We start from the raw sequence: 22202 nt of genomic DNA, 5'->3' as shown, positions 1-22202 counted from the left end.
GACTTTCCTCTGTAAGAGTAAACCATGTCTTCAACATTTTGGCCCAGTTACCTGAAGCTAGTCTAGTTAGCGCCTAGAAACAGTGTTGCCATGAAAAATGTTGTATGTGCAGTATATTGGTATCTTTGCGCCACAAAGGTAAAGATATTAAGCATTGATCTGGCTTTGTAGATGTAGTTCTGTTCAGGTTACTTCTCACCACAGTGACAACTAATTAGCAGGAAAACAGCTTTTGCAGGACAGCCAGGAGGTTCAGATTTATACAATGGACATCTAATGTGAGCAGGTGCTTCAACAGCCCTCAAAGCTTCTGTAATCATCAAAGCCAGATGACCACGGGAGATGTCCTTATCATTTGAATGGTATACACTGAGATTATTCACTCATATTCGATCTGTCTCCTGTACGGGATCATGGCAACCTGCAGGGTCCATATCACATCATGTCAATTCAGAAAGAGCACCGCCAGGCAGGAAGCTATCAAGAGCACGATAAGAACTTGTTTGAGGGAAAGGTAGTAATTGCAAAGTAATTATAGATGCCATTTTGGGAAAAACATGTACAAAGACAGCAATGCTGGCATAAGGATCCATTGCTAGGCAACGGGCATGGTAATGCTCTTTGCAGCATCCAATTAAACTAGCTCTGTGTCTGAGTGGCTTGCTGATTGTCTGACTAATAATGTGGTGGTGATGGGGGGGGAAAGAGAACAGATTTGCCACCTAACAAGGGTGGCCAAAAAGAAGAATTGATTATACAGGGATTAAGTTTACATTTCGGTGGCAGAGTGAGACATTTTTAATAGCCGTTTTGGTAATCGGGGCAATATCACAGAGAGACATTCGCCCAGTGAGAAAGGATATCACAGGTGTTTAGAAAAATACAATAGTACCGGCCATTCCTTTCTCTGATGATGATAATAATAATAATAATAATAATAATAATAACCTTGTATTGCTTCTGTACTCTTGTGTTTATCTCTAGGTACACAGTGGGTGTACATTTGTCTGTTCCATTTATCCAATAATCCAAGGGGAGCTGGCGTATACAAGCCTAGTTCAGGGTTGAATTGAATGATATGCTACCATCAAAATGAGCACTACAGCAAACAGGCTCATAAATAAAGCCCCATCAGACCAGCAGCCTTATTCACTGCCCTAAAACTTTCATGGGCTGAAGCACTGAGGCTTTTGTTCACACAACTTTATTACATATGTGCAGCTGCCTTATGCAAAGAAACAAAGATGTGTCAATTTTGTATAATTAACTATACTAATCCAAAATAAAAGATGATTAACTGCTGCCTGTCTGATTTGTGGGACTACTTTGGCGAAGGATTTGAAAAGCTCACTTGTCCATGAATGAAAGAGCTGGCATATGAATACTGTACAAGGCCAAAACAAAACCAAATTTATTTATTTTCAAGTATCTAAATAACTGGCCTTTAAGGCATTCCCTCTCTACCAAAACAGAGAGGAACATGTCCCAGTGCTAAACCTTCAGCACCCACAGCCACATGTAGCCTCCAGCTTCATTAACACATCAGTTGCATTCAGTGATGTTCCTCACATTCTAATTTCCCCATTTTATAGAGATTTGGAGTGAGCTCACAGGCATGTTAGGAGCGCATTGTGCGATACGCCAGGCCTTTGAGGTGTGTAGTTTGTAGCATCTCCGCCTCCAGGAAAGCTGGCGAAGCGTCAAACGGGCAAAAGAGACGCAGTGCTTATTTTGGTAAGCACAGGTGTTTTTGTAGATAAATGAATAATAGGAATAAATGAGGCAGAGCATTTCCTCTCTGAAATGCAGAGCACTGTGACCGTAGCCTGAGGTTATATTATTTCCTCATGTTCTGTCCCAAAATAAACCCCTTTGTCTAGAACAAAACTACATGGACATGTACAAAGGGCAGTTCTAAATATTGATGTGAGTCACCTACATGGAGGTGCTTGTACAGCCTCAGAGAGCCACAAGTGCCTGTTGACCCGTAGGGCTCCATTTTGGTGTCGGGGCAGGAAACGGAACGCGCTGTTGCACTGGTGAATTAGTATTTTCTGGTGGCGCACTGACATTATTGCCTCAACTGGCTGTTTTGATATCTTGGTGACTTGCCGTGCACCCCCGGAGGGAGTAGAGGAATGGTACAGGGTGTTGCCATGCACGCTCTGCAATCTTGGTGCCAAGAATGAATGTCGTGTGGTCTGCTGCTCACATGCTCAGAGCAGGCTGACAGCTCAGCACACCTGTGTTCCATTATATTTTGGTCACTTAATTTGGTTAAAACACACCCATATAAATCTAACCGTAATCTAAAATCACACAAACCATTTTCTTTATATTTTGCTCGTTTTTCACTTTGATTCTACGTTTTTCCCCAGGACACTTGTAATCACACAGACGAAAAAAAACCTTTTATTCTTGTTATCGTGTCAATGCCAGTGAGGTAGAATAAAGACTAATGAGTGATTCTCACCAGCTTGATAATGCACAACAGCCTATACAGAAAGTCTCCCTTTTACCCTGGTGACTCAGCCTTCTGAAGGCAGCAGTTCTGTTCCATCTGTTGTCTGTAACTGTCCGATGGTTAAACTGTGGTAAAACCTCTGTGCTTATGTGAGCATTAAAGGTGTTGTTATATTTAATTATATTTATATATATATATATATTTTTTTTTTTTATTATTTTTTCTTTTTTTTTTTTATTTGGAAAATTAACAGGCGTTTGAGAGGGATTTATTGAAAAAAGTTCACACAGTCCCTTGCAAAATTGTAGACCAGTTCCCTCAGGATCGTTTGTTCCTGCCAGTCCTCCCCCGGTATCTCCATCCAAATCCCTGGGTAACCCTGGTAATGGTTGCATGTGTCATCAATATCGTGTGGGGCGTTTTTACGATAAGGTAGACTCGACTGTGATGAGGAACAGGATGTGATAGAGATTACATTGGTTTATTGTTATAGAGAGAGCGGGAAAGGGCCACAGGTCCAATTTGAACTCATGGTTGCTGCAGCAAGGACTCAGCCTTGGGACATGGGGCACCAGCTCTTCTAGGTGAGCTACTAGGGCTCCCCACAATATGAAAACAGTAAAAATCGAATTGAATTAAACATTAAAAGTAATTTCAGAAACAAAATAAAATGCAACGTGCAAAAAAATAATTTTACTCCTCTTTCGTTGTATTAATGACATTATAGGGATTAATCAACAGCAAATGGTTATTGTCATTTTGGATCAGCCTCTGACACATGTAACAAGTAAAATGTATTGTAATGTTTTTTTTTTTTTTCTTCAGACTTTACAGCAATCTGTGTGGCACCGCACCACACCACAGGTTTCACTAACATAGAGCCCTTAGTCCTGTTATGGCATTGTTTGCCTTTACAAGCTAATTAAGAACAACAGAATTAGAGAAACCATCTAGGAAGAAAGGTGACAAAGTTCCCTGGTTGCATTTAGTCCTAACATGTCGTCGTCACTTGGTTTCTTGGTATGCACGATAGACACACCAGAACACCAGGACATGCTGTTTAGTTGATATATGTATATGTAATGTACCCTCTGTAAATTTAATTAGTTTACACAAATCGACACACATCGTGTATTTAGTGCTTCTAAAATGCATGTCACTCTTAATGTTGGCACACTCTACTGATGCACCTCCTGTACACGTATACGCACACACACACACTTTGTTCCAGTCCGTGGAATGAGCTTTCCTATGCTTGTTACAGTAGTTCCGTGAGCAGTTTCTATTTACACGCTCGCACATGTGCAGCATAAAGAAAGTAAGCAAAACAGGATGGGAAAGTGTGTGTGTATGAGAGGGTTTGGCCATAATCCTCCCTATAGCTACTGCACCTACGTTGTTCCCTGTAATGGTTTTAGGAGATTATTTCTTCTGGGAATAGCATTGCTCCATTCTGCTTTGGTGTGTTTTGCCATGTTTGTGAATGAGCCGTTTTGATAGATCGGGGTGGAAGTCACACAGCGTGGAGTAGGGCTACATATTGGCTTAGAGACGGATTTATTCTGCAGAGCTTTTCACTTTGTTCCTGGCCTGGATTCTGCATTTTTATCTGTGTGTGGGGGGGCTGTGCGTGGGTGTGATGAGGGAGTGGGGTGCGTTATGTGCAACCTGTGGCACATCAGAGCTCGAATCATGGGGAATACGCCAGTGTCCATCGGAATACCTTTACCGGTGGGGGAGTAGTTGGTTTGCATAATGTCTGAGCTACCGACAGTGCACCTGGGGTTGGTGTGGGTTCGGTGTGTGGCGTGGTTTGTGTGTGTGTGTGTGGTGATTGTGGTAAGTCTATATATATTCATTTAAAAAAGTGTGGTTGCTATGACACTGACAGACAGCATTCATTCTTTATTGAAAATGTTGTGACAAAGTTACCAAGCCAGCCATGTTGTAGCCTCTGGGAAAAAATCTCTGAAAGAGAAAGGCATCTTTGAAGAGAATCTTTCAACCCTCTCAGCCTCTGTCAGACATTTTAACTGAGGGGGAAAAGTTGACTGTCATATTTCACTACATTAACAAAAGTGTATGTGATGGCACAGCTTACCTTGGCTGTTCTCTCTCAGCCGACAAGGTAGCAGTACAAATGTATTTTTTTCTTGTGCTCCTTCTTTCGACACTATAGTAAATCGTCTTTGTGGGCTTTGGGCAAGTTTGAGAAAGCTCGTTTCACAGTCCGATGGTTCCTTGCTAGCAGGGGGACAGGGCCACATATCAATGGAGGTGGCCTGTGAAGATTTGGCTCCAACCCCACACAGTCCACTCTCACACCTCTAAAAGGGACACTGTGACATTGTGAATTTCAGTATATATTTTGACAATCGTACTCAAAAGCGTGTCAAGTCATGTGAAGGAACATTACATAAATGAAATACTGAATACTAAACTGCAGCGATCCAAAGAAGATTGTAAATGCGTTTGTTTAATGTTGCCCTCACTGCTGTCATGACCTTCTAACTTGTCTCAGGGAAAAGTGTTATTCTTCAGAATGCTAGTGTAACTAGGCTCATGTTAGAGCATCTTGTCACTGGCTGGCTTTGATTTTACTGATTCAGTTTTGACTTTGCATTAACTGCAGTCCAGTTATTTAATATGTTTCTATCCCTTGTGAGCCTGTAGTCATTGCAGCCTGAGGTCTTGGGGCAGACACCTCCAAGGTATTTCTGTATTATTGTGAAAGGCTTAAGGTGAGCAGGCTGGTGCGGTCAGGGCCCCCCAGCTTTGGGATGACCTTCCTGAGCATCTCAGTCTCACAGAATCAATATCATATTTGAAGTCTATTCTTGGAACATAGTTCTATGTAGGGGTCTGCACAGGGCGGTCTCGCCTGCAGGTACAAGAGACCCGCAGCAGATGTCAGCAGTGTGGGTTTTCCAAGGCTGCAGGGGGGCCATACTGACTGTTATGCTGTAATGGAAGGTCATGGAGGCGTGATAGCCACCTGTTCATATACCTACGTATCCCTGTTGCCTGTCTCATATGCCATCTTGTACTTTTTTTCTTTTCGTTTAAAATGTTTAAGTTTTTAAAGTTTTTTTGTATTCTGTAGTTTTAAAAAGTGCTGTTTTTTATTACAACATTGTACTTGTTGTTCTCCATAAAGAGTATATTCTTCTTATTAGCAGTGTTTTGGAAGTGTCTGGGACATTACCAACTATAATTCTAACTTAAAACTCGTTGTCTCTTTGACAAAAGCAGTATGTCTGTTGGCAGGACAGACCAATTATACAGCCCAAATGTCACATTAACTTTTTTGTAAGAGGTGTTGGCCCTGAAAGTATTTTGAACAGAAGATGTTGGGATAATTATGTGTTTGTGTGTCCAGTCTATATCAGCTTGTACTCACTTTATGTAATTTTCCTTTCCCCAGCATTAAAGCAGGCACCACCAAATATCAATAGATTGGACATGAAGGTCTGCATATTTTCCGACTAACCTTATCGCCTTGCATCTCTCTGCTCCCTCCACGCTGAGAGTGAGGATACCCTCCCAGTGTCTGTTGGAGGCAAAGTATCCATTTCACTAGTGACGGCAATGACATTTCCTTCAGAATGCCAAAGGCCTTCCCTCTGTCCAGCTGAGCCATGGATCAGTCCGAGGGTTGAGGCGGGGGGGAACAAATTGATGCAAACAGACGAACACAGAGGGCCTGACTGATAGGCTGCAGTATGACTTATAGCAGGACTATGGACCAATATAAATGAGATACACTGACACAAAAACAAGCAAGTGCAGGGGCACACACTTTGTGCTTTCAACCTTCTCATTCAGCCTCATTACTGTCAGACTCATTCAAACTCTATTACACACACACACACAAGTGGACATTTGTCCCCAACCTCTATAAACAGTGCAATGAGATCAGTCGGCATGGCGGCCTTCCTTAAGCCTATCTCCCCAGCGCCCCCGAGGGAATAGAGCACATAACTGTGTCTGCACGTGTGTGTGTGTTTGTGCATTTGTGTGTGTGTGTTTGTGCATTTGTATGTGTGTGTATGTGTGTCCGTTTGACAGCCATTGGGGGATAAGAGTCACAGCTTGTTTGCTGAGTAACAGGCTAACAAATAACCTGCTCAGGGGCATTAGAGACATGAAGAAAAGCGAGGGTCAGCTCCGTCTGTCTGTCTCTCTTTCTTTCTATCACTTTATTGCATTGTCTCTGTACGCCTCTTTCTCTTTCCCCTCCTACCTGCAGGTTCCTCTGTGCCTCTTTCCTGCCTTGCCGTCATTCTCTTCTGTGGCACTCTCACATCTTATACCACAATTTGACTTTCTTCTGCCCCCACCAACACACGCACAGATGCACATAACCCTCTTGGAGCGTGGTGATGATGAGTGAGGTGACAGTACACATGCACAAACACACACAGCATATCAGACACTAATGCAGCAGCCGCGGTGCTGGCTGTCAGATCCACTCTGCACTGCAGTCTGGAGAAACCACTGCTACTTCTCTGCTGCAAGGCCTTTTACAGGTAGAAGGAGGGGGGTGTAATACTGCTGTTGCTGCTGTTCCTGCTGTCGTTGGCCTCAGATAGCCCCTCTAGACTAAAGAAAGCAGGGACTGGGACTGGATATTGGGGAGGAAAAAGTTTCAGAGGAAAAAATGAGAGAAGGTGAGAGGAAGTTTAAATGGGAGTTGTTTTCTGATATTGTAATGAGTCACTGAGTTTGACTAATCAGTTTTATTTTCATCCTCAGTCTAAGTAATGAATGTCTTCATGTCATGCATTTTCTAAATGAATAGACAGCAGGGGTGCATTGTTAGTTTATTCACCTATATATTATGCATGCTATCGGAGACATTGCTGATTGGATTTTCAAAATCTGCGGGAAACCAGGGGGGCAATTCAGCTCACCGTGGTGTTCTTACAAATTACACAGAAAGGCGCAGAACAACAGCTATAAAAAAAATTTAATGAAGGTGTACTTGTTGCCAATCGTCCCAGAGGAGACAGATCATGTTTATTGTATGCAACTTTTTTTCTTCTCCTGTCTGTCTGGACGAGAGACTGAATCCTCAGAAATACTCACTTGCCGTTTCGCTTGGCTGCCCTAACCTCTGTATGACACAGTGCTAGAAAGCAGATGAAGGGAAGGACGACAGAGGAGCAAGGAAGAGAGACGAGTTCTCTTATGAGAGGAGTCATGCAGTCATCCGATTCCAATATAAAGTCCTTGCAACATCCAGCACAGTGGAATCAATAATCGTGGCTTTCTCCACTGGCGGTCATGTCCTCGTCTTACTGTCTTCACTCTTATGCTGCCATGCAACCAATCAAAAGCTGTTCAGCGTGTACATTGTATCTAGTATAAAGAACGTGCATGTATAGTATTTGTATGTATACATTGTATAGGCCTTGAATGACTCAGTGACCTGCCTTTTCTTGTAAGTCAGTACCCAGCCCTAACCGAGCCCCGACAGCTCCATAAAAGCTCACCAGCGCTTTTGATAAGCTGCTAATTGGAAGCTTGCAAGCACCGGCTGGCAGAATAAAATGACTGCTCATTTTAGTGAACATCGATGAGGCTCGCCGTTGCCACAACGCTGAAGGCAAAGGACACATGGAGAGGATAGAGTGGGTGGGTGAGCACGGGGTAGTGTGTACGTGTGTGTACTTGCACGTGTCTCTACTGTAGTGGCAGCTATGAGAGTAACAGGGGACTGGTGTGAACAGAGTAATTAGCTACAACTCCACACATCAACTCTCTCCCTTCCCTTCCCTCCCTCCCTCGCTCGCTGTTCTGCTCTTTTAACCAGTTTGGGTTTACAGCATTATTGTTCTTTAATAATCTGTTTCAGTGTTGGGGAGAGTAACAGGATACTGTGGATGAGTTTATTAATCGCTATAGTGAGGTAAAAATGATGCCAATTTTAGTACTGTTCATTCGTTGTCCATTAAACTTATTGTATGTTAACAGAAAAAATGTCACATTTTATGTTTTTTGGCATTTCTATTGAGAAACTGAAACAGTGAGGGATTTCTGTTTCAAAAACAGTTTTTTCTCTGTGTTGAAAAATGTTCCGTCCTCATGTAAATGTCTCGTATTAGTCTTTCTGGCAGGTTCCAGTTGTGTGGCTGCCCCTTTTGTTTACATTTGGGTCACGAATTGTGCCTTTAATGTGCTCATCCATTTGTTTCAAGTTACAGACCTGTGACTGTTCTCAGTTTACTGTTCGTCAGAGTCATAACACCTCTTGATCCATAGCAATGGTGCTACTGTCTTGGGCCGCAGAGTATGGCAGATAAGGGGGTATGTGTGTGCAGAGAGAGAAACAGATAGAAGGAAGGTGATAGTGAGACAAAGCAAGGAGATAGAATAGGCCCCCGCCTGCTGCTGTCTATTCTCCTCAATGTCAGAGTTCTCCTTCTCTGCCGAGACTTAGCACCCGCGTAGCATCACCCTATCTGTTTATACAGAGGCTAATAGGAAGCCTGGTCTTTATCCCCACACTGCAGCTCAACATAATGGAATAGAGAGACATAATGCTGCTCGAGTCAAACAGTCAGCGGAGGCCTTTAAATTGCTTCCAATCCCCTTAACAAATCTGATGGAGAGCCTATGAATAACTCAAGAACCGCTCATCTCCCCACACTCTGCTTCTCTTCTCTTCTTTTCTATCCCCTTCCCTCCTCTCCTCTCCTGTCCTCAAAATCAGTCTAAACCTGAGAATCAACTTGGATTAACCCACATTACTTTGCTTTTTAGGACGTGGTATATATTTCCTAGACTGATCTATTGCAAGTCCAGCTTACAGACATCACGTTTGCAGGAAAAAAAAGTTTTGCGATAGTGTGCCAAAAAAAAGTTTCCCCAGGAATTTAAATTTTCTTCCTGAATGGATACAGAGAACATAGAACTGACTTCAGTCTCATGAGGTGAGATGACTCTTCCCTCTATCGCGTCATATTATCTCCCAAAAGTCCATTGAAATAGGGTCGCTGGAAATGTCTAAAAACTTTTAGGCTGATGTTTTGTTTTACATTAGAATCCCTCAGTACAAACAGGAAAAAAGGTTTATTTACCCCTGCACAGCTGAAAAGATATTTCTTAAAGGAAGTTCAAATCTCACTGCACATCAGATGCCTGTTGCAACTTATGCTGTATGTGTGTAAAGTTCAAACGTAGCTTAGTCTGAACGTAGAGCGGGAGTTACTCTATGATTTAGGATTGCACCATACAAGTTAGTTACAATGTAGAGTCGAGACTGAACTTAAAATGTACGCCTCCCCCAAGCAGGTGGAAGCCGCTTTTTTTCCACTGTTGTCATGCTGTTAGTAAGATGGGAAAGCAACGATTGAGCGGGAGGAAAGGTGTCTTTCATGCTTAGGCTACAGTGAGAGCACATTGTCCGTGATAGACAACATCAGTTAGCATTTATGATGACATTGATATGCATGCTAACTAGTGTGTGTGTACAGTTTCCATTACTTGCATTAGATGGCACAGGTGTGATTTTATGCTACATTCACTAGAGATTGCCACTGGAACCAAGTGGATGTTTGTTACCTAAACATATTGCATTGTGATTTTTATTTTCTATTTTTCAGAAATATATGTTAAAGCAGTGCAGTAGAACGTATAAATGAAGAATAACTTATAGAGGAAAAAACATTTTTTTTGTTGTTTGAAAAAACATTTACTAGCACAGTAACTCTCATGTGGTTGCAGATGTTTTAATCCACATGAGGTACATGGCATGTTTAGACATCAACATGTGTCCCACAATCAGTAAACGCCTGCCCTTACCACTTCACATTAAGCTCATCTGTGTCCTGATAGAAACGGCACAGAGGCAATCAAACCTTTGTGCAGCACGCTGATATTTGTCCCAACAGAAACAGCGAGGAGACCTGCAGTACCTCCCCACTTCTGCGGCATGCTGGTCCGTGGTGCAGCTTACCTTTGTTAAACTGTTGTTTGTTTTAACATACTTGAGCTGTGGCAGTTGTTGCTCTTAACACTCTGTTATTAGCAACCGAGACACTTGCAATTATTCTGTTAGTGTGAAAGGACCGGCTGATTGTAGATGATTGGCTGGATCACAACCCAGTGACAAAGAAATTCACACGCAGACACACACACAGTTAAATAATGTGCTGAAATCAGCCATGCAGTGTGGGGGCGGGTGCACGTGTGTTTATGCAGCCTGCTCATCATGTACTCGTCCATGTGGGTGTGACAGTGTGCTTTCTGAAGTGTCATTTGTAGGGAAGAGACAATTTAACACAACAGAAAAATTGGAGAGAGTGTGCGAGAGCAGAGGAACGCAGAGGAAATAATCAAGTGATTATAGATTGCCTCTTGCAATTAAAGGATTAGCATGCTTTTGCTTTGTAGTGATTTGTTTTGTATTCCGATGCACCTTGAAAACTGGATGGCCTTAGCATCCAGTATCAGTCTCCCCCTTTCTCTCAGTCTGTCTTTGCCGTGTGTTTTTTGATGTCTAGCGTTGCTCTAGCCTGTATAGTTAGCATGTCTTTAATTATCCACCAACATGACATACCACTTAGAGCTCAGAATCCCTGTTGCTGTTACGCAACCCCACCCTCCTACACACAAACACATTTATATACTTCAATTATGTATGCATCTTTCCCGAGTGGTGGAGTATGACAGCTCTGTTAGCTTTTGCTTTAAATGTGTGCATGTGCTCAACGTGCAGAGTGCCAGATCTGCGGTGTCGTTGAAGGTTTTGATGCCTGTAGTGTTGTTGTTGTTAACCTAAAGGTGATGAATAAAACTCAATGTGTGACACAGCATGCTTTGCAAAGTAAAACAAGCTTGTGGATTAAGTGATAGAGCAATGAATATGTATATTTCCAGGCTCAGACACTGTTATATGTGCTTTGAAATGGCAATAAAAAAAAATAAAATGTCATGTTTTTGGGATAGAATTTTATGACATTAGCAATATCATAAATGTAGAGAAAAAAAGCAATTACCTCCAGTATACACAATACACATACAAAAGGTACCAAAGCTTAAAAAGAGAATAAATAATCATTTTGACCAAATCATTTATTATAGAATAATACTGACTGTTCACAACACTACAGCAGCGTCTCTGCTTATCTTTTTTTACTGAGCCATAGCTTTAGCAGGCTTTGATGCTCGTGTTGGTCACTTCCAATCATACAGGTCTAACAGGATTACTGGTAGCTTGTCATGATACTGGGACAGCCGCAGCCTGTTTGATATCACCCGTGACCTTACGATCACCGCTTCAACAGATGTCCTGCAGGTGTCCCCGTCACCTTTGCAGTCTTACTGAACTGTTCTGTAATTGTTGAACATTGTCTTTGCTCACCCCGAAACCTGACATTCAGTTTAGTTAGTTAGTTTACTTCCAACTTGAAACAACAAAGTTTTCTGAATTTGCTAAAAAAAAAAGAACAGAAAATCTCATTTGCATCACTCTACCAAACTGACAGACAAAGGCGTAGGTTTGAACTTCCCACCCACATCCACCCATATTAAGAAAAATATGTAAATACAGTTGAATATTTGTATATGATTTTCTGTAAGGATTTTCTGGCTGACAGAAAAAGGAAGACCGGAAAGAATAATAAAGATACAAATATGAGTATCATCTTGTGGTTTGTTAAGATGCACAAAAGAAAACTCAGTTGCAAAAATTAAACTGTGGGTAAGCAAGGCAATACAAACTACGTAATTACACAAAGGGCTTTCACTTAGGATCCACTCTGTTTCTATTCTGTTTGATTCCTCCCTTCTCTGTTTTGTTCTGTTCCTCTTTATAATATCTCTTTTAACTTAAATGAGTCCCTAAAAGGCCCTTGGTGGCCCAGTAAAAGTCCCTGGAACAGTAAAACTGTGTTAAAGTGAGTGATGGTGGCAGCAGTTAGGTTTATATTGCTAGCTAGCAGCTCTTTATGAGACTGTGTAGACTACTTTCTTCCAGGGACTGGACTGGGGAGTAAGGGAGGGGAGAGTGGAGAAGGACAGTGCACTGAATAGGATTATGTCAGAAGGATGACATTAAAATTACCTTATTGCTCAGTTTACCAAAGAGAATTTGCTACTCTGTCAGTGCATATTCCCCTTGACACATATACACCTAAAAGTGCCTTCCCTCTCAGGATAGATCCGTGTGTGGTGTCCAAGGAGAAAGCAGGTTGAAGTTTAGTGCCCTGCTGAAGGACACTTTCCCCTTTTAAGTCTTCAGTTTCACCCCTCAAAACACTTCCTGACAGTGGCCAGAATGAAACCAGCAAAAGGAACTACAGTGCAGTTTCAAGTTGGACTGGCATTTAGTAACTAACAGAAGAGAAGTTAGTGGAGGAAGGAGTTTGTAGTGAACTTTGGTTAAAAAGAAAGAGGCAAGTGGTGAGATGAGGAGCGAAGAGAGGAAGTATCCCCACAGCGAGAATGTTAAGTGTTTACAAGATGAAGATGCCGTCGTGCATCTCTGTGCTCCTCCGTCTACCCCATGCCACTCTCGCTGACACACCGCCATCGCACCTAATCAGCCAATCACGGCTGGATTCTGTCTAAGAGGCCTGATTGGCTGATTAACCAAGCTCATCAACACACCACCCGGTGCGCCTACAGACACACATGGGCAAGCACATACACAATGTGCAGATTACTGAGTATATCCTGTAGTGTGTGTGTGTGTGTGTGATCGCATGTGCATAATCTATGCATGCATTTGTAAAAGGTTTTGGGTCTGTGTGGGCAACATGTCTGCAAGTCCATAGAGTTTAAAAATGAGAAGTTGTTTTACCACTTTCAGCTCCTTAAAAATGGTTTGCCTTGAGTCTTGAATATTATTTTTGATGGCTGTGTGTGTGTCTGTGTCTGTGTGTATATTTGGGAACCACAACCACAAATTGCCCAACAGCTGTAGTTGGGTTTACATAAACTGGAGCAAAGGCAAAGAGCCTCAAATTACAGTTTTGGGAATATACTCATTTGTGTGTAATATTATAATTTTCTTGGTAGCTGCCAATTAAACCACACATTTATAAACAATCAGTATATCTGGTAATAGTCAGTATCATATAAACTCCATCAAAACAGTTATTTTTTCACTGTAAGTCGTAACACAAAATAAAAAAGGTATTGAGTAGGACGGCAGGTTCACTATAGCTGGACCTACCGTAGTAGCAAATACAAATGCAGAGATTTTTGAGAGCAAGTGGGAAGCACGAAAAGCATGTTTTCATTTTTGAAGCTAGATTTACAAATGATACCTTACTGAATCTTCCTTTCACGAGGTGGCTCCTTGAGCTCTGCTGATGTTTTCCCTCGGTTATTGGGATGCTGCAGATTGGTATGCTTGAAGATTGTTTTTTGGTCAATACAGTGTTTGACATGTAGCAAATGAAAGGTTTTTATCTATCATGTATCGTATAATAAAACTTTAGTGAGGCGTCGCGATGCAGTATTTTAAACTTAAAAAATTTAAATTAATTATTAAAATATTAGCTGCAGTGGCCACTGCGGTGTATGATACTTATATCATGCATTGTGCATGATTCAGGATTTCGACAGTAGCCCCTGTCATTACACACATCTCATTCTTCCTGTCTTCCCTTTATTCATCCTCTATTCCATTATCATTTTCCCATGCAGAGCACGGCAACACGTGGAATATAGCAGGGCCCAAAGGCAGATCAATGCCAATATTTATTTCATGTCCAATTACTGGGGCAGAACCGCAGTCCGGAGAATGCAGCGATGAAAGTAAAATCATAGAGAGGCACACAGAAACCCCATTAGAAGTGCAGCCTGCAGCCTATAAGCTTCAAGAGTAAAGAATATGAGTACAAGCGCAGGTTCTAGGATTCCAGTAGCGCGAGCTACAGGCATTACCAGGGGGTGAATCCTCTAGAAAGCAGAGTGAAATCCTGTTGCTTTCAGTGGGAGATCCCCCCACTATCCTTTTTCCTCCTCTTCACCTGTTTTTTTCTGTTACAGCTTTAGAAATCCAATTCATCTTTAGCACTTTAGAAATCCCACCTGTACTCTATATTAAATAGTGAGAGTTAAAGAGAACGGTCAGAACATATCAAAGTCGATCCTGTTCATCACTAACCAAGCTCTGAAATATTTCACACACTCATGTTCTCTCTACTTTTTTTTTTTTTTTACCGGCAGGCTGTATGAGAGTGAACATGATAATGTTTCAGCTGTATACAGTGATATTTACAAGTAGGCCTGGACATTATACATGATGTTGACAAGTCTCAGTATTGTAATGCCAATTCTTGCCTTGTGTCAATAGCAGTGGGACAGATACTGAGAGACAAATTTATTTCAGTAATTGCAAATTAAGAAGGAAGAATTTATATTGAATTACTGTTTGGTTTTAAATCTTTTACCAAAGCCATACTATGCCACCAGGAGTTAGAATACAGAAGCTCTTGTAAACCTCAGTTATAATTTGTTTTAAAGATTACTTCTCCTGTATAAATAAAACAACATTAGCAATCCAAGCAGTCACTGACTTTTTATTGATCTGCTGTTCTTTTTTCGTAAAGGTACAAAGGTTCACAGCTGGAGCACAGTACATTTTCATTGCAGTCATTCCCACTAATCAATAGAATTTTCTTCATTATAGATCAATAGTCCCTGTATCACTTAATGACTTGCACCTTGCCTTCTGTCTCTCTGTCCTCCCCACTCCAGATTTGTTCCTGACCACTGAGGGGCCTAAGTTTGAGACGTGGCTCAGTAAGGTAAGCCTTTTTTGAATTAGTTTTCTTGTTTTCCTGTCGCAGCTTTCCGTTTCCACTGCGTGTCTGTTCAGTTCAGACAGGACAGCCATATGTGAGTCATCCCACTCCTCTGTATCTGTGCAGTAGGATGCATGATCACTGTGTGGTAAACATGATTTTCTTACAAATCAAGTCTTAGCTTTTATGACTGTTAATCCTCATATATTATCTTGTGTTAGGATATATCACATTGCTGTATCAACAGCACAGAACTCTTATGTAAAGTTTATAATATTGCATTTTGATTTGTAGTCTTTAAGGACAAATACAACACAACACAAGCCCTTCTCAAGTTACCAAAGCCTCGAGTGATGGTATAAAATGGCTTTTTTGTCAGACTAACAGTCAAAATCCCCAAAAGGTAATTTTGCAAAAAAAATATGGAAGAGAGCCAAAGAATATTCTCTTATTTGAGACGGACCAGTGAATATTTGCAGTATAAAAACAGGGAAAAAAAGCCAAACAGGTGTATTCTTATTGAAAGTGTATGTGAGTAAAACTATGTAGACTCTAGAAACTGTAAAAATGTAAATGTAGCAGCTTTTTTACTGCTTTTATTTTTTATATTGGTTTCTAAGCCCTAATTGGACAATTTTGCTGTTATTTTTATTGAGCTATGAGCCCTAGTTGCACTTCAGTTTTTTAGTTTTAAAATTGAAGGTTGGTTAGAACTGTGTCCTCACATCTAGAAGGACCCAGGTTTGAATCCCCTGAAACTACACTGAATGGGTGTTAAATTGATCTATGTGTGGACCGTGACCCTGATGTCTAAGGGAAAATTTGATCTCAGTGGGAACCACAACAAATAGCTGTTACCTGAACTTTATCATGAAACAGTGATAAAGTGATTACTTTCTATTCTAAAATAAGGTGTATGTTTATACTTACACTTACCAGCCACTGTTGTCCATAAACTAAGGACCTATGGTCCATAATAGACATGTTTTGTGTGTCCCATATATTAAAGTACAATATGTACACCAATAGGAAGATTGTGTCTGACTCTGTATGGTAAGCGAAGGTATGTACCAAGTGAGCAGAGAGTGACAACCCACACACCACCCCTCTTTTCATTTCTTTAATGCAACAAACAGATCTACAAAGCTTGGTGGAGGTGCAGGATTGTTGGCACTGCTGCAGGACTATTTAATATTCTGGGAGAGCAGAGAGGGGAGACCGTGGCTCGGGGGCTTTTGTCGAAGGGGCCTATTTGAAATTCAGCAGGTCAAGGCACAAGCCGAACAGTAGTCTGTTATCACAGAGAGGGAGAGTAGGAGAAAGGAAGGGGAGGAGGTAAGATAGAGGAGAGAAACTGGGCCACTGTTTACACCTGGCATTACCATGCGTCTTGGGTGATCCGATTACAAGTGGGCCGCTCTAAGTACATTGGTTCACACCTGGCATTAGAATGTGTCTGCTTGTGTCTCGAGTGACCGCTTGTGATCAGATCTTACTTCCCCGCTCTATATGCAAATAAACACCCACATCATTTCTGGTTTCCTCTAATATGAATCATCCAATTTCCGTTGTACTGATTCCCAAATGGAAATCCGACAGCATGTGTACTCCATCAATTAGAATACATTTTGCCTGTTGTTGTGACTTCGTCTTGTCTTTTCCCACTTCTATATGTGCGCAAATGAGTATATACTTCCACTTATGCAGAAAAAGTCAGCTGTGAAGGCAGTTGATTGAATCTCAGTGTGTCCTCAATGCATCTTGGGTGAATTCACACCTGTACTTAGAGCTTTCCACTTGTGATCACATCACCCAAGATGACCGCAGATAAGAAAAATTGTTAGATTTAGCAGACACAGCAGGTGTGTGAGGGTAGAGAGAGACGAAGCAGGACCAAAACAAAAATAAACTGCCTTGCCCAAAAAACAGTAGGATAGGACAGGTGTTAGGAATGTTGATCAGGTAAGAAGTTCAAAAACATGTTTGGTGGAAAGCTAGGCCCATAGGCCAAGGAAAAACTGTTTAGTTGTTCAGCTATTGGCGTGGCCTCGAGGATAGCAGTGTTAGTCTTTGGGTCGGTTGCTCCACTGCGTTGGTGCAGACTGGAATTTCTGAACTATTTGGTGGTTCACAATGAAATTAAGCCTATTGACTCTGGTGATCTCCTGACCTGTCCTACAGCACCACCGTAAGGTTAACATTTTTATTTTTATTTAGAATATCTTGACAACTGTTGGATTAATTGCCATGAAATTTGGTACAGACATTGATGGTCCCCAGAGGATAAAAAGATCTTCTATCGCCCGACCTTTAATCTCATGTCATCTTCAGCTCAAAATTTCTTTTTATCCAATACTTTTGTTCATGAGCAAGTAACTGAACTGAGCTAATGACATTCCCACAGTCTCAGCTGTACTTTATGTTTATTGCTAATATCCTATGATAATATGCTGTAATGTTAGCATGTTAACAGGGTAAGTAAGATGCTAAACATATACCTGCCAAACATTAACATTCTAGCATTATCACTGTGGACTTCAGGAGTGTTTGGTATTTTGTCATACATTCATTTTATTTTTTAATCATGTATTGTGTGTTTGATGCTTGTTGTTTCAACCATAAGCCTTTATCTGTCATGAAGCAAAGTAGAAAATGTGGAATTAGCATGTAGATGACAATTGGAGTAGGGCTTTACCTCAGTAAAAATAGAAAGTCATTTCACATCAAAGGTTTGTTTAATCTGTGCAAAGAAATTGAGGTTATCTTCTTAAGCTCACAACAGGCCTGGTAGATAATGTGTAATAATTTTGATAGCAGATCAAGACATATGTCTCCATGACTCTCTGTGAAACCTTCCTTTGTTTTGCTTTGCGTCATTTATTCGTCGTGATTAATTCATCCTTCAATCTTTTATTAGTTCTTCTCTTTTTAGGAAGGGTCAGTATCTCATTCAGTGTGTCTTGTAATTGTGTACATTGTGCCAACTGCCAATTGATTAATGAAGCTTCATTGTGTGGTGAAGTGAGTCTTTTAAATCCTGTTGGAACAGTGTGTGGAGCAAGGGTTTTAGGAGCATGAAGAAGTGAACACCCACACTGTGACCAGCAGAATGAGTTGTATCCGGTTTTAGGTCCTCTGCAGTATACCTGTGTCACTCTATCTCATTCTCATCTTCAGCGAATGAAAAAATCCTTTGCTTTCATCTTGCCACATTCTCTGTTCTTTTTCCTTTTTGTCTTTGCTTAAATGCACAAACAAGTGCTCATACCCACACATACTTGAATAAATCCAAAAATACCATTCACCCAAAGGCACATGACATACATGGCCATGGATACACACACACATATATACACAGACACACCAGACCGAGCCATTTCCCAGCATCCTTAGAGCATTAGACCCCTGTTAATCCAACCGCGGTCTTCGGTTCAATGCAGCTGCATCTACCGGTCACAGGCCAGCACACTCCTCTTTCTCCAGCACTCTGTTTTAATTACTTTTCTCTGTTTTCTCTCCCACTAAGTCTCCTTCCATCCATCCCCATCCCTCTGTTTTGCTGCGATTACACAAGAGAAGGCAGTCACATAGAGGAGGGGGGCAACAAGCTAGGGAGATGAGTGAAGAGTGGTTGTTTTCATTGGCCGGCAAGTAGAGCGAAGGGGTTTTAAAGGTCAATTCTACAACGGCTGATAATTTAGTTCAAAAGTAATTTACTTTTACTTTACACACCTCTAGTCATACATACATACAATATATACTGCAGTGGGCTACTCAAACACATCAGTGTTTTGATATTCAGTCTCTCTTTCATGGAGGCTTTCACATCAACCCACATGCATTTTTAGCACTTTATCACAGACACACTCAAACAGAAATATAACAAGACTTACTTCCTTTTTCCAGTAGGTGGCACTATGATTATGACTAAATATGGGCATGTAGATGTGTTCAGGGTCACTCTTATCAGATTGGTGGAGACTGGATAAAGTACAATGAAGTTTGACAACTTCCTGTTTCTTGGCGAAACACTGGTTTTCAACGGCACAGACACGCCCTTTGACGATAAGTCAAAATGTAAAAACTTTTCATCGTGGACAGATAATGCCCGCTAAGTTCAAAATGGCCAACGTCCTATTGGTTTTGTGGTATGGGTCCAAGAGGCTTTATTGCTTGTCTGGTCATCATACACGTGAGGACCAGTTTTCAGATATGTCGGTTGTACGTGTGCCATTTTGCGTCGCCCATGTGCGGGACCCAATAGGTAAATTTCTTGTGCCAAAATTTCATGAGTTTTTGGGCATGTTGCGGCCACCCTACATATGCGATGAAATGACTCCTTGCATTTCAATAGGGTCCTTGCACTTGTTTGTGCTCAGGCTCTAATAATATAAAACGTAAATGTAAAGCAAATGTATGTGAGTCTCACCAAGCATTCGGAGCCAATAATTTATGTATGTATGTATTTTCTAAATTGTGGGGCTGGGGTATTTCTTTTTTTGTTTTCTTTTTTTGCAAAGGAAAACAATGAAATGGCCACCTGCAAAATAGCTAATTTCATGCTAATTTGCCGTTGTCATAACTATTAGAAATGAATCCCTCCAGGCTTAAAAGCATAATACGCACTTAATAGAGTGGTTATATGAACTTGCCTTACCTCATAGACGGCAAAAAAACATGATTTTGCCTAGAAACATATTCAAATTGAGACGTTTCTTCTTGAAGATGATTTATTCTTTGTCCACTGATTATGACAGTAATGTCACTAATTTCATAATCAGTGTCTCTTTTCTGAATGAATCATAATTTACCACAAGGACAATTTCATGTTATTTGTGCCTCATGCAGCCTGTTCCTCTCCATGAGATGTAACATACTATTGCAGTTTAGTATTCAGTTTGAAAAAGTTGAGCTTTACTCAACAGTAGAACATGTATTTTGTTCATAATTTGATATGATTTGGTGCACATTCATGGCATGCTGTCTTCCACATGTATTTTTATCTGAAATAAACCCTTAATCCCACTGTTCCCACCGCGAAAAACCATTTACCCCAGATACCATGCACCACTAAACAAAACCGTATACACCATATACGTTTGACAAACAAAATGTGTCAATTGTGTGAATAATAAGACCTGTAATCCTTTCATCTTCACACATCAATCAACTGCTCTCAAACTGTCACACACACACACACACACACAGTTTTAATCATGACATCTAGCAATCAGGCGACCAGCACCAGTCAATCACACTGGCTAAGATCTCATCTTCAACGCACAGAGTTAACATCCTGTTGCCACAGCTGTGGGTGCTTCGGACTGTGTGTGTGTGTGTGTGTGTGTGTGAGAGAGAGAGAGAGAGAGATTTGAAGCGTTTGATCTAATTGACATGAGTTAACTCGCCCTGCTTTTAAAGAGATCAGCTTCAAAGTGTCATTTTCTTTTGCATGGGTCAGTTGAACATGCATTTAAAGCTATTGATTTTAGCCAACAGTAAATTATGTAATGGTACAAAGAGGGATGCAAGGCAGGGGCATTCAACTAGCTAACTGTGACCTAAGCTAACCTGGGGTTGGCTGGGCCGGCTGGCTGTGGCTAGGCTGCAGGGTGTCGGTGTGTAATTGGTTGCTTCCTGGTGTTGGCTGAAGGGGTAGTGTTGCACTCCCTCCTGGAAGGTAGGTTTGTACATTAAATACACAGTGGCTATAGACTAGAACCAATCAGTCTTTACAAATTGAAACAAATAGGGTTGGGCAGCAAACAGATTAGTAATAGTCTGAATCATAGCCTGATGGACTTCTTGCTCCATTTAAATTACCCAAATAAGTGCCTCTACATTTCTGCCTCATCAGTATTCATAGCATCAAACATGATGCAAATAATTTACCTCTTAAAGCACAATTTGTTTGCTGTGAATAATTAATAATAATAATAATAATTGAAACTGAATGTAATATTGGGCCTCACTGATAGGCTGTGCCTGCACAATGCCCTGCACAGCATAAAACAACTCACCTGCAGCTCTCTGCTGTAGCTTTTCAAGATACTTCATGTGTTGAGGCTTTGTAACCCAGTGTTATACAGCACTTGCCTAAACAAATAAATGGGGATTTAATACTATTAAATGTTTTGTCCACATATCTAGTGGCCATTTTTCCAGCACCAATCTACTACAAATAATTCCTGCTACAACCTCATTTGGATTTTGAGGGTTTCAGCCACTGCCACTATTTAGACAATGTATCTGAGTCTGAAAATGAAACAAATGAATTCTTATGACTTTCACAAATAATGACTCCATTCACTTACATTATCAGATTAATTGCAACTCGTGCAGTGGCTTTAATTTATATATGAATAAACATATGCGTTCAAGATAACTATTGAAGCCTTGAAGTAATAATCGTACAGTTTTTTGTGTTTATTTCCCACTTCTTTTGCTAAAAATATTTTTCCCCCGTGAAAGACCTGCCTGGCTTCAGATTGTAAGAGCATTTACCAATATGCAGGATGTGATGTTCTAGTTCTTTATACCACAATCATTAGCAGTGGTGCAGAATCCCCATTCAGATGTCAAACTATTGATGTACTAACTGACCTAAAGAGAAGTTCAGGCCACGCCGTCATAAATCTACAGGACCATCACACTGGCAGCACTATTCATTAGTCTCCTAATCTAAATGTCTCAGGGTGGAGTGGGAGACCATGTCTATGAGGCTGCCATTAGGATGATCAAGTGGGCACTTTATATGACAATTGTCCAGATGAATTAGACCCACATCACCTCCAGAGGGATAAACAACATTTTCTCAAATTTCACAACTCTCAAAACAACACTCTCATCTACTTGCCTACCACCTATGCTTGGAGCCTATACAGACTACACAATATCAGCCCACATATGGCCTTTTTCACAGAAGACGTTATGACATGGGCGGCTGTGACGAGGAGATAGAGCGGAAGGTTGTTGGT

At 41.0% G+C, this 22202-nt stretch overlaps 1 protein-coding gene across 1 annotated transcript in view; it reads left to right on the top strand.

Moving 5' to 3' along the window:
* The window catches only part of LOC118343506 (T-cell immunomodulatory protein-like), a 61309-nt gene that overhangs the window by 8015 nt on the left and 31092 nt on the right, over positions 1-22202 (top strand). Inside the window, exon 7 of the mRNA XM_035682353.1 lies at positions 15179-15228. Coding sequence (XP_035538246.1) covers positions 15179-15228 — 50 coding nt within the window. The remainder of the gene's footprint in view (positions 1-15178; positions 15229-22202) is intronic.

The sequence above is a fragment of the Morone saxatilis genome, unplaced genomic scaffold (assembly GCF_004916995.1).
Source record: "Morone saxatilis isolate NCDOM2014 unplaced genomic scaffold, NCSU_SB_2.0 Contig11, whole genome shotgun sequence".
Taxonomy (NCBI): domain Eukaryota; kingdom Metazoa; phylum Chordata; class Actinopteri; family Moronidae; genus Morone; species Morone saxatilis.
This window is presented reverse-complemented; position numbering and strand designations above follow the sequence as displayed.